The following is a 14,654-nucleotide window of genomic DNA, read 5'->3' as shown; positions in this document are numbered from 1 at the left end:
ACTTTTAGTCTATTTTTTTAATAGGAAAACAGCAGTATTTTTTTTTGGAGTTTGGTATATTTTTTAAAATTTTTATACAATTTTTAAAGGTTACTTTCCATTTACAGTTATTAGAAAATGTTGGCTATTATCCTCCGTGTTGTACAATACGTCCTTGTAGCCAATTTTTTTTAACATCTCTGTTGGAGTATAATTGCTTTACAATGTTGTGTTAGTTTCTGCTGTATAACAAAGTGAATCAGCTATATCTCTATATATATTCCCATATCCCCTCCCTCTTGCGTCTCCTTCCCACCCTCCCTATCCCATCCCTCTAGGTGGTCACAAAGCATGGAGCTGATCTCCCTGTGCTGTGCAGCTGCTTGTAGCCTATTTTATATCCAGTAGTTTGTGCCTCCCACTGCCCCTTCTCCCCATCCCAAACTGGGAACCACGATTTTGTTCTCTTTATCTGTGAGTATGCTTCATTTTTTGTTATATTCACTAGTTTGTTGTATTTTTTAGATTCCACGTGTAAGTGATATTATACAGTATTTGTCTTTCTCTGTATGACATATTTCACTTAGCATAATGCCCTCCAAGTCCATCCATGTTGCTGCAAATGGCAAATTTTGTTCTTTTTTTATGGCTGAGTAGTATTTGATTTTACATATATATATATATATATATATATATATATACACACACACACACTGCATCTTCTTTATCCATTCTTCTCTTGATGGACACTTAGGTTGCTTCCATATCTTGGCAATTGTAAATAATGATGCTATGAACATTGGGGTGTATGTATCTTTTTGAATTAGTGTTTTTGTTTTTTTGGGGATATATACCCAGTGGTGGAATTACTGGGTCATATGGTAGAGAAATGAAGGAAACAATCCCATTTATCATTTCATCAAAAAGAATAAAAACCTAGGAATAAACCTACCTAAGGAGGCAAAAGACTTGTACTCTGAAAAGTATAAGACACTGATGAAAGAAATTGAAGACAACACAAACAGATGGAAAGATATACCATGTTCTTGGATTGGAAGAATAAGTATCATTAAAATGACCATACGACCCAAGGCAATATGCAGATTCAATGCAATCCCTGTGAAAATACCAATGGCATTTCTCACAGAACTAGAAAAAAGTAATTTAAAATTTATATGGAAATAAGGCCCCGAATAGCCAAAACAATCTTGAGAAAGAAGAACATAGCTGGAGGAATCATGCTCTCTGACTTCAGACTATACTACAATGCTACAATAATCAAAACAGTATGGTGCTGGCATGAAAATAGAATTAGATCAATGGAACAGGATAGAAAGCCCAGAAATAAACCCATGCACTTATGGTCAATTAATCTACGATAAAGGAGGCAAGAATATACAATGGAGAAATGACAGTCTCTTCAACAAGTGGTGCTGGGAAAACTGGATAACTACATGTAAAAGAATGAAATTAGAACATTAGAGCACCATATACAAAAATAAACTCAAAATGGATTACAGACCTAAATGTAAGACTGGATACCATAAAACTCCCAGAGGAAAACATAGGCAGAACACTCTTTGACATAAATCACAGCAATATATTTTGGATCCATCTCCTAGAATAACAGAAATAAAAACAAAAACAAACAAACGGGACTTCATTAAACTTAAAAGCTTTTGCACAGCAAAGGAAACCATCAACAAAACAAAAAGACAACCTACTGAATGGGAGAAAATATTTGCAAATGCCATGACCAATAAGGGATTAATAGCCAACATATATAAACAGCTCATACAACTCAACATCAAAAAAACACAAAAAAACAACAAACCTGATTAAAAGAATACACAGAAGAACTGACATTTTTTTCAAAGAGGAAATGCAGAAGACAAACAGGCACATGAAAATATGCTCAACATCACTAATCATCAAGGAGATGCAAATGAAAACCACAATGAGATGTGACTTCACTCCTGTCAGAATGGCTATCATCAAAAAGACCACAAATTACAAATGTTGGCAAGGATGTGGAGAAAAGGGAACCCTTGTACACTGTTGGTGGGAATGTAGATTGGTCCAGCCACTGTGAAAAACAGTATGGCGGTTTCTCAGAAAACTAAAATTAGAAGTACTTTTAATGTACTTTAAATGAGGTTTTAAGTAGAATTGAATGTACAGTACTTGGTCAAAATCTTAAAATTCATATTTAGTCTTAAATTATGCATTTAAAAAACATGATTCTCTATAGTTTTGGAATTTAAAAAAGCTCATGAATTTGTATAGATTTTATCCTTTTTTTTAACATCTTTATTGGAGTATAATTGCTTTGCAATGGTGTGTTAGTTTCTGCTGTATAACAAAGTGAATCAGCTATACATATACATATATCCCCATATCTCCTCCCTCTTGTGTCTCCCTCCCACCCTCCCTATTCCCACCCTTATCCTTTCTTCACAGATGTTTTTGACTTAATTTTTTTCATAGATTAAGTTTTATTTTTTCTCTTTTCCATATATTTCCTTTATTTTTCTATTTTAAAATTTCAATTGTTAGCTTCTTTCTATATTTTAGAATCTTAACAGTTAAACACTATCTTTTTCTAGATAGAGCTATAGAAATTACACATAAAATAATTGTATTTTGTGATTAGCCTGTGGGGTTGATTTGTCTTATGCCATTATCTCTTCTGCAGATTATATGTTTCTGTGTGGCAATCACTAAAAATTTACATTTTAATATCTCGTCCTCTTTAAATAAAAAAAATTTAAAAATCATACATATTTGACATTAAAATTGTGTATTGGCCATATAATTCATTTTTAATAGTTTTCTATGTCATATTTGTCCTATAATATATAGGGGATATTTTTTTTACTACTAAATTTATTTCCATACAATTTAATGGTATGATTTAATCAATTCCTTCAAAGTAAAATATAAAATAGTATTTCTATGTTTTTTTGTTTGCAGAGTATTTTAACAATTTTATCTTGAATTATACTTTGTTCCTTTCAGATCTGTGCTGTTTTTACTTATACATTTTTCTTTTTAAGTTAGTCTTTTAAATTACAGTTGACCCTTGAACAATGTGGGGGTTAGGGGTGTCAACTCTCTATTCAGTTGAAAATCCATGTATAACTTATAATTGAACATTTACTCCTAGCCATGAGAGACTAATAGGTACTGAATTTTCTATATATAAACAACTAGGGAAAAATGTGAACAACTGGGGAAAATATAAACATGCTGTTTTAAGACATTAGATAATAGGCAGTGCAAAACTGTATGTCTTGAGAAAAAAGAAACACACTAGATAGTGCCAGTGATTGAACCAACTTTCTGCTGGAGACAGTTTATGAACTATAGCAGTCCCACTGAATTGCAGAGATATAGATCAGAGTTTGGGGAGGCAACTTAAATTCGCAAAGCAGAGTACTGGAGAAGAGTGAGTTTGAGGGATAAAGCTCCATGAATCTATTTGCGGGTCCCCTTGTATTTTTGACTGAATGTCAAGTTTCTCCAGCAAAAGTTGAAACTCTATGAAACCATGCAAAGAATTACAGGGGAGTTGTAGTTGAACATACAAGACTGGAAGACATGTCATTTCCAGCCAGCCACAATGAAGAGATATTACTTAACAATTCTATAATCCTGTACTGACCTTAGAGGAGTGATGTATTAATAGGAGAGCTAAACTAGACTTAAGTGAAGGCTACCATATTTATACCCTAAAAAAATCTTAAAAACTAACACTGAAAGGATCATGCTGATCCACAAAACACTTAATCTTAGCCAAAAGGCCAAGAAGCGTTTAATCCACAAAACAAAAAAACATTATTCTTCAAAGGAAGAAATCAAAGTCCAGATACTCAACAACATAGAATTTATAATACTTCATCACTTTAACAGTCAGTCAATAATTACTAGACACACAAAGAAGCAGAAATGTATGATCCATGGTAAAAAAAATATATATACGTTTAAAAAATACGTTGATAGAAACAGAATCAGAAATAACAGAGATGTTTGAATAAGCAGATAAGAACTTCAAAACATCCATTGTAAATATTTTCAAAAAGTTAAAAGTTAAATTTGAACACAAGAAGAATAGAAAAGGGAAGCATAAAATTAAAACTAACAATTTGTTTACTTAAAAAAATGCAATATAAAACAGAAAAAATGTACTGTAAATGGGCTTGAAAGCAGATTAGATGCTGAAGAAGAAAAGATAACACATAGTGCTATAGACTGAATGTTTATGTCCTTTCAAAAATCATGTGATAAAACCTAATCTCTAATGTGATGTTATTTGGAGGTGGTGCCTTTGGGAGATGATTAGGTCATGAGGGTAGAGACCTCATGAGTGAGATTAGTGCTCTTATAAGAGAGATCCCAGAGAGCTCCCTTACCCATCTGCCATGTGGTCTATGAACCAGGAAATAAACTGTCACCATACACTGAATCTACCAGCCTCTTGATCTTGGACTTCCTAGCCTCCAGAACTCTGAGAAATAAATTTCTGTTGTTTATAAGCCACCAAGTCTATGATAATTTGTTATAGCAGCCTAAACAAAGACACATAGATACAGCAATAGAAAGTAACCAAACTGAAGCACAAAGAGAAAAACGAATTTTAAAAAAATGAATAGAATGAGAACTGATCTCAGAAGTAGAGGCAGACAGGGGTGGGGGTGGGAAAGGACATAAGAGATTATAGAAGAAATTACTTAAATTTTCCTAAATTTTATGAAAACTCTAAGCTCACAGTTCCAAGAAGCTCAATGATCCCTAAGCAGTATAAACATCAAAGAAATCCATATCAAGGTACATAATAAAAAAATTTACCAAACCAAGGATTATATAATAATCTTAAAATCAGCCTGAATAAAGAGAAACAAAAGAATAATTACAGACTTGTCATCAGAAATTATGCAATCTAGAATGTAATGAAACATGTAAAAGTTGTATATTGCATGCCATTTATATATACACACAATATATGTACATATATGGAGACCATTATTTATAATAATGTGTATTATGATGTATAATAGTGTTATTATATCAATGTATATATGTACTAGACATATATGTGTATATATCACATATATACACAATAGTACAATAGTGCAGATATAAATAGAATAATAAAAAATAATTATTCAAAAAGAAAGCAGAAAAAGAGAAAAAGAATAAAGAATAGATGGAAGAAATAGAAAACATAAAAACTGGTATATTTAACCCAACCATATCAATAATTATATTAAGTGTAAAGTGTCTAAACAAGAACTGCATGATAGAACTTTCAGTTATAAAAGAAATGTTCCTTGTCCACATATAGCCTATATTGTTCACATGTGGCTTGTGAACATTTGAACTATGGCTAGGGTGAGTGAAGATTGGAATTTTAAATTTATTTTATTTTAATTTATTTAAGTTTAAATTTAAACAGCCATATGTGGTTAGTGGTTACTGCATTAGACAGTGTAGGTCTAAACACTCCAATAAGAAGGCAGTAGTTATCAGTCTAGATGAAAAAGCAAGATTCAATTATATATTGGCTGTAAGAGACACTCTGTATATATGAAGATTCAGATTGAAAAGCAAAGGATGGAAAAAATATGCCAAGCAAACATTAGTTATCAGAAATATGGAGTAGATATATGAATAATAAGAAAATGGATTTTAAGTGAAAAATATTAATAAAGAGAGATTTCATAGTGATAACAGATTAAATTTTGAGGAAGACATAACAATACTAGTGTGTATACACTGAGTTTCTTTTTACACAAAGCAAAATCTTACAGGATTGTGGTTGTTTTAAAACATACCCACAAATTTTTTGATACTCTTTCTTCAAAAGGTGGAGGCTAATTCCCCATTCCTTGAGTGTGATCTATACTTATCCTGCTTCTAATGAATAAAATTTGACAAGAGATGGTATGTGATTTCTGCGACTAGGTCATAAATAGCATTGTGGATTCCTCCTTCCTTTCTTCACCCAAGTGAAGAAAACCACCAAATAAATGGTTCTGAATTCCTGATCCATAGTAACTTTGAGATAATAAATGTTTATTATTTTAAGCTTCCAAATGTGGGCATAATTTGTTATGAAGCAATAGATAATATAAGACTGGAAAGGTAAAATAGAAATATCAATAATTACAGTGGGAGATTTCAATATTTATCTCTTAGTAATTGATAGACCAAAAAGCAAATGAATAAGTATAAAAAAACCCACTATCAACCAGTTTGACCTAATTAACCTTTCTAGAACTTTCCACCCCAGAACAGCAGAATGCCATTGTTTTCAATTGAATATGGAACATTCATTAAGATAGACAATGTGCTAGAATTAAGAACAAGTCTCAATATACTTAAAAGTATTTAAATATAATCTCTGACCATAACAGACTGAAACTAGAAATTAATGACAATAAAATATCTAGAAAGACCTCCAAAAATTGGATATTAACAACTGTCTTAATCCATTTCAGCTGCTATAACAAAATATCATAGACTGGGTAGCTTATAAAGAACAGACATTTATTTCTCACAGTTTTGGAGACTGAGAAGTACAAGATCAAGGTGTCAGCACATTTGGTGTCTGGTGAGGACTTGCTTCCAGGTCTTTTTGTTGTGTCCTCACATGGTGAAAGGGGGGCAAGGGAGCTCTCAAGTCTCTTTCATAAGGGTACTAATCCTATTCACGAGGCTCAATCCTCGTGACCTGATCACATTCCAAGGGCCTCACCTCCTAATACCATCATATTAGGCATTAGAATTTCAACATATAAATCTTGGGGAGATACAAACATTGAGACCATAGCAACAACACACTTCGAAATAACACATATGTCAAAGAAGAAATCACAAAAGAAATTTTAAAAAATATTTTGAATTGAATTAAAAAAATTTTAAATTCCAAATTTGTTATTTGTAGCTAAGGCTCTACTTAGAGAAAAATTCAGAGCTTTAAGAGTCTTTTAATAAATATTAATATAAAGTTATAATAGTGATATACGTTATATAAGAAGAAAGGTCTATAATTAGTGATCTAAGTTTCCACCATAAGAAGCTCAAAAGAAGAGTGAAGTAAACCTAAAATAAATAGAAGGAAGGAAAATTTAAAGATACAAGGGAAAACCAATGAAACAGAAAATTGACAAGCAATAAAAAAAAAATCACTGAAAGCAAAAGTTGATTCTTTGAAAGAATGAATAAAATTGACAAGCCTCTATGAAAAAAGGCTGATATAAAAAAAATAGAGGAGGGACTTCCCTGGTGGCTCAGTGGTTAAGAATCCGCCTGCCGATGCAGGGGACACAGGCTTGAGCACTGGTCTGGGAAGATCCCACATGCCGTGGAGCAACTAAGCCCATGCGTCACAACTACTGAGCCTGCGCTCTAGAGCCTGCAAGCCACAACTACTGAGCCCACATGCCACAACTACTAAAGCCCACCCGCCTAGAACCCATGCTCCGCAACAAGAGAAGCCACGGAAATAAGAAGCCTATGTACCGCAACAAAGAGCAGCTCCCACTTGCCACAACTAGAGAAAGCCCACGCGCAGCAGTGAAGACTCAATACAGCCAAAAATAAATAAATAAATAAATAAATAAATAAATTTATTAAAAAAAAAATAGAGGCGCAAATTACCAATATCGGGAAAAAGGTGTCATTTACTAAAGATGCCATAGACATTTAAAAGATAATAAAGAAATATTAATAATAATTTATGCCAATAAATTTGACAACTTAGCCAAATAGATACATTACTTAAAGGATACAAATTATCAAAACTGATTCAAGATAAAACAGAAAATTTGAATCATTCTATACCTACATAAAACATAGAATTTGTAACAAAAAAAAATCTTCAAAAAAAAAAGAAGTGTGGACTCAGATGGTTTCACTAGTATGTTCTATAAAACACTTAGGGAAGAAATTGTATAAATTCTATACAAACTCTTTCAGGAAGGATGATATTCCAACTAATTATATAAGGCCAGCATTACTCTGATACCAAAACCAGATATAAATATTACAAGAAGAATTACTATAGACTAATAACCCTCATGAACACAGACATACAAATACTTAATCAAATACTAGTAAATCGAAACCAGCAACATATACATAATAGGGATAATCTCTCATGACAAATTGGGGTTTATGCCAGGACTGTGAGTTTGATTAACATTGAAAATCAGTTACTGTAATTCACCAAACAGAGAAAAATATGTTTATATAAATAGATGCAGAAAACGATTGCCCAAATTTAATACTTTTTGTCACAAAAACTTTCAGTAGAAAAGTGGAATTTCCTTCAATTTCATAACAAGCACCTACTGGAAACCAATAACCATCACCATAATGGTGAATGAATGACTGCTTTCCCCTCTGATCAGAAATAAGGCAAAAAACATCCACTCTCAACACTTTATTCAACTTTTTACTGAAGGTCACATCCAGGGCAATATGGCAAGGAAAACATATAAAAGACCTACAGATAGAAAAGCAAGAAGGAAAATTGCTTTTATTTTGGAGATCCTGTACATGAGGTATTCTAAGGCATCTACGTATAAGCTACTTGAAGTTATTTTAACAATTTTGCTGGATCCAATGTATATAACCAAAATCACTTGTATTACCATTAGTATGAAAAATTAAATTTTAAAATACTGCTTATGATAGCATCCAAAAACATGAATATTTAGAGGTGAATTTTAGGAAGTATGTTGAAGACATAAATTGAAAACTAAAAAGCACTGCTTATGATACTGAAGATGTGAATAAATGGAAACATGCTATATTCATGGATTGGAAGGCACAGTATTACTAAAATATCAATTTCCTCCCAAATTTAGCTATAGATTCCACCCAACTGCTATCAAACTCCCTACGACACTATTTTTTGGGGATGGAAATTGACAAGCTGACTTTAATAATTTTATGGAAATGCAAAGGACCTAGAATAGACAAAAGAGTTTTGTTTGTAAAACAAAATTGTAGGATTTACATTACTTAACTTCGAGGTTTCTATAAAGCTACACTAATAAAGACTATGATATTCGCATAAACTATCATATATATATATTTGGATATATGAAAAGAGAGTCTAAAATTAGACCCACATTTGATCAATTGACTTCTAAAAAAAGGGCCAAGGTAATCAGATGGGAAAATAATAATTCTCTCAACAAACAGTACTAAAATGAACGGATAGCTGCATTAAAAAAAAAAAAAAAAAAGCCCTTACCTAAGGCATTTACTTCATAGCAAACACTAATAAATCATAAACCCAAGACTATAAAATTTCTAGGGAAAAATAGAGAAAGCAAAGATTTCTGAAATGGGGCACAAGAACTATTAAGCATAAATGAAAAGGCTTAATAAATGGAATTTACAATTAACTACTTCTGCTAAAGCAATTGTAGCCTCACAAACTGGCCCCAGTGCATGGAGGGCAAGAGGAGATGGAAGAGGCAAACCACTGAGGATTTGTAGGTGGCAGGTTTAACAAGCAGATTTAACAAGCAAGGGAGGCTTGTCTTGTGCAGCTGCAAGATGCATAGATCTCCATACCAGCCCCCAACGTTTATATGGAGGCCTTAGCTGGCTTCAGTCACATATACCGTCCAGATGATCTCAACAACACATTACTGTTTCAAGGGTGTGTCCTAGAGGCAGCTTCTAGTGGAGGGAAGGCAGGCAGCATTAATGCACTTTCCAAGGAGAGGGAAGGGGGAGAGGAGCCTCCAATTGCCCGGCTCAACTGGCTGTCACGTCCTCCCGATGACCTCCTTCAACAGTAGTCGAGAAATTGAAAAGTCAAGCCACATACTGAGAACAATATGCACTTCATTAAGTATATTTGACAAAGGACTTTTCTCTTGAATTTATATTTAAATCTTATCACTTAATAATAGTATGGCAAATTAAACAATTAGAAAAATGAACAAACGATCTGAATAGACATTTCGCAAAAGAAAGTCATAGGAATGCCCAGTAAGCCCTGAAAACATTTTCAGCATTACCAGAGAAATGCACATGACAAGGCCAGTGAGATACTAGTCACTAAAATTAAATAATTTTAATTATTGGTGTTGGCAAAAATGCAGATAATCTGGAACTCTCATATACTACTGGAGGAATTTAAAATGATACAGTCATACTGTAAAACAGTTTCATAATTTCAATTATATACCTACCAAAACTCCTGATAATATCACTCTCAGGAATTGAGGAATATAAGCATATGTCCACACAAACACTGTATTCAAATATTCATAGCAGCTTTATATTTAATAGCTCAAAACTGGAACAGTCCAAATGCACTTCAACAGGTAAATGTATAAACAAATTTTGATATATCCATACAATAGAATACTATTCAGCAATGAAAAGGAACACACTACTGACATAAAGTAACAACACGGCTATACCCGCAGAACACTGTACTGAGTGAAAAAAACAGACACAAAAGATTATTATTTTATTATCCCACTTACATAAAATTTGTGAAGAGCTAAAATAATCTATAGTGACAGAAATCAGATCAGTGGTTGCCTGTTTCTAGGGATACTGGTTGGGGAAGTTATTGCAAAAGGGCAGAAAAGAAAACTTTGGGGGAATTATAGAAATAGGCTATATTAATTGAGTAGTTGTCAAACGGTTGTTTACATTTTTAAACACATCAAATGGATGCATTTATTTTGTGTAAATTGTATCTCAATTAGGTTTATTTGAAAAAAATTATAGCTCTAATAGTACTGTTTTTGTATCTTAATTTTGGTTAAATAATTTTGTATTTTTTTGCCTGTGTTGAATCAAACAAGTAAAGTTGACAGCAGAGATCCCAGTCTTATTCTCAAGGTGTGGGCCGTTTTCCATTTTGCTCCTACAATAAAGAAAAATTGATTTTAAAGTTTCCTAGTACTAATATTAATAAAACTCGGAAAGATGGGTAACACTGAGGGATATTCATTCACTTCAGTACCATTTGGCCAATGGGTCTCAATCAATCCTATTAGGAACAATACCTCCTTTATTTTCGTGAAAGGAAATCCATAGATAATATCACCTAACTTCAATATAATATTTAAAAAATCAATGTAAAACCAAGTATAAAATAAAGGGGAAAAAAGTTACCTATATAAAACAATATGTATTTCAATGTGTAAATGCTTGGGTAAAACTACCTTAGCAGGCAAAATGAAACAGAAGTGTGAACCTATTCCCAGAGTCACCATCAATGTGACAGGTGGGGTATTGTTATTGTCCTGTAGTCAATACTATGAGCAGAACTGTTATCAGTTATTTGATTTTCTGAAATGGTTAAACAAATCTTGATAAGGTTAAAAAACACAGACATATTCTTTCCTCAATTTACATAATAGATGCATCCAGGAAAATAAAAGCTGTGTGAAAAATTTTGCTTGAGTGCAAAACAGACTTAAATTGGGCTTCAAATATAATGCAAGGGTTTTTACCTACATGAATGTCCAGCAGCCCTTTCAGACCTGCATGGGGGACAATTTATGGTGTGGGACTGTTCTACCCATTGTGGGACAACTAGCTCTCTGACCTCACTGTATACTGATGCCAGTAGTACCCCTAGTCGCTGAGCACACCAAAAGACATCCTGCAACTCTCATAAAACCCCAGTAAGGAGCTGTTCCAAACCTTATGAGAACCACAGACCATAAAAAAACAAACACACAAAGAAACAAAAAACTAGTAAGGAACTGTCATCTGAACATGGGGTGTTAGAAAAACTTGCAGAAATTCTGTTGAGTTAACGGGAAGGAATGGGGACTGGAAACATGAAATTTTGAGTCTGAAGGGAAACAAATGAAAAGACCTTTTATCCTCTTTAAATAAATGTTTCCTGACTGAACGGAAAATCTTAATTTTTACCTTTATATTGGTCATAAACATTGCAGTGGATGAAGGGGGCTTGTTTTATTTTGTCCTCCCTTTGCTGCCTTGCCAGCAGTCTACCAAGCAGTAGGTCTCCTGGCCTGATTGCAGCATCCCGGGGACCACCTTCTGCCTCCTGGTAACTTTGCAGTCAACGGGGCCTTTGGATAGTCTTACCACCAACGTGGATCACCTGGATCCACAGTGCTCGCACACAGCTGTGCCAGGCCTTTCTCAGGAGGTGCATCTACTCAGCTTCGGTATAGACCCTAGCTGTGCAGATTTCCCACAAGTAATGCCTTCCATGTGGAGGGATTTTAAAGATCACAAACTGCTCTCATATTAATTACTTTCTTTAACTTAAAGGAAGTTCAGCTAACAGATCAAGGCAATCCCTTCTCAGAGGGAAGGACCGCCGTAGGAAAGGCCTTTTTCACGGAGGACCCTTTAAGGGCTTGGGCCGGGACGTCCGTGGGGCGAGGGCCCGGGAAGGGGGCGGGAGGGGGAGTGTCCTCTTTCTACCCCCACGCTCCGGCGCCGGCCGAGTCGAGGCCGGCGGGGGCTGTCTCCTTCCCTTACCCAGCAGCTGCGGCTCATTCGGCTCACAAGCTCTGACCAGGGGAGAGGGCGGCAGCGACTCCAGCTCCTGAGAAGTGGATCTGCTCGGGGCCGCCGCAATGCCTCGAGCCGCCGGGGTCTTCTTGGTCCTGCTGCTCAGCGGAGGCCTCGGCGGCGGCCAGGCGCAGCGTCCGCAGCAGCAGCAGCAGCAGCGGCGGCAGCCACCGGCGCATCAGCAAAGAGGTACAGTCGAGGCACGGGCTCCAGATGACACCCTTTGCCGGGCCCCGCGGCCCCTCACGGGTCCCTTCTTCTCACAGTTGCAGGCGAGGGACCGCTTTCTTGCTTTTTGCCCTTGAGGAGTGCGCTTTGGGGCAAGAAAGGCTAAGTTTGATGCAAGTTCACTTTCAACTCCCTGAGTTCACGGTGTAGGGGGAACTGCCTACCTCCCCCAAAAGAACACGAAACGCTTTTCATCTTTCATTCGTTTCTAAGAGGACTTGCTATCACTATACATGTTGCAAATTGATTTCCGAAATCTTTCCAAGAGGCAAACTTTTAACCAATTAAATGTTTTTTAAAAGTTTCTCCCAATTAGATTCCATCCCTACATAGAGAGCTTTCCCAATCTGTGGTTCGTCTTGGAACTTAAGCGAGGGCAGCTGATACATCTTTTTTTTAAGGACTTTGTTTCCAACTCTTTGAACGGGGTTTGTAAAGGCGTTAAGTTTGTGGATTTTTTCTTTCATGGCAGTGTTGCTTCCAGCCTCACCTTTTCTTTACCCACGTCCTATTTTAGGTATCCTATTTTATTATAGTGAAATGTCTCCGCTTGCTTAAATACAGATGAGACCTCTATGTCATTTGTATTTTAATTAAGACCACCGTGACCAGATATACCCTTCACGGGACTTCGGAAAACAGCTGCACTTAATGTAACTCAAATTATACTCCTCAGAGCGCCTTAATGTTTATATGCATATCATTTCTGGAACTCTTGGGAGACTTTGAAGGGTTACTTTATGATCATGAATTTTAAAAGAAGCATATGTGCAGCGTTTAAAAAAATAATTTATAATACAAAATTTCAGAAATCTTTTCTGTAAGTTAGAAAACATGTATCAAATTTAAAAAATTAAGAAATATTTAAGGTTTGGTTTCAAATATCAAAATATTTACCCTAAGAGTACAAAATCTGGAGATTAGTGCTTTTGACAGTTTTGATGAGGCTGAATCTGCCAAAATTTTGAAATATACTTATCCCTCTTTTAGTTAACTGGGATAAAGATATGTCTAACAGTTCTGATAGGTTTTCTGCTTGTAGTCTAGCATGTCTAACATTACTATTTTATTTTAAAAGGAGTAGAAAAAGCACTCTAAGCTCCTTGCTATAATAATAACCTCTTGATTAAAATTCCTAGAATGAAAATGACCTTAAGTTCACTATAAACTTTTTTCCTTCTATTTTTGCTTTTCCTTCTTTGAGAAGTAAAATGGGGTCAGTGTGGCTTAATTAATAGAATTTATGACAGTGAGTTTGAGAATATCTTTGGCAGCTGGTTTTTAAAAATACTACATTTAAATATTAACTTTACTTAATTATGTGATATGTTTTAACAATACATAATACTTTAATACTGTTAGGCAGCTGGCAGTGAAGAGACCAAGATCACCAATCCTCTGTTCAGTTGGAGTGGGCAGAAGCTCAAAGCACGCCGAGTAGGGATCAAGTGGGTTCCTGACAATTTTCCATAGAGTGTTCCCCATTCCCCTTTTCTCTTGTTTCTCTCTCCCTTCCCATCGCCCCTCCCCAGGTTTATTTGAGGTAAAATTAACTCTGACTTCTGTGGTCCAGGCACAAGATGAAGTGAATTCAGAAGGGAGAATTTATACTGCCATTCTGTTGAGAGATAACTTGAACATTACACACAATAAGGAATTCTATGCAAAATAACTATAGCGCGGAGTCTACTATACACTGCTATATTCTGCATTCTAACATCAATTATTGTGTATTTTATAGATCATTTGCAATATGTTTAGAGTCTGGATAAATGGTTAAAACCTGTTAATGTTAAAAGTCTACATAAAATATATTTCATAATGCCTTACATTTGTATGGTGCTTTATAATTTTAAAATGCCTTATATACGTGAGATTATTTCAGCTCCAGCCATTATTTATTATTG

The 14,654-nt window shown here is 34.8% G+C and overlaps 1 protein-coding gene across 1 annotated transcript in view; it reads left to right on the top strand.

Moving 5' to 3' along the window:
* The first annotated feature begins 12,584 nt into the window (after positions 1-12,584).
* Positions 12,585-14,654, top strand: part of LAMA2 (laminin subunit alpha 2) — a 613,890-nt gene continuing 611,820 nt past the window's right edge. Inside the window, 1 exon segment of the mRNA XM_032650802.1 lies at positions 12,585-12,708. Coding sequence (XP_032506693.1) covers positions 12,585-12,708 — 124 coding nt within the window.

This window comes from Phocoena sinus, chromosome 12 (assembly GCF_008692025.1).
Source record: "Phocoena sinus isolate mPhoSin1 chromosome 12, mPhoSin1.pri, whole genome shotgun sequence".
NCBI classification, from domain to species: domain Eukaryota; kingdom Metazoa; phylum Chordata; class Mammalia; order Artiodactyla; family Phocoenidae; genus Phocoena; species Phocoena sinus.
This window is presented reverse-complemented; position numbering and strand designations above follow the sequence as displayed.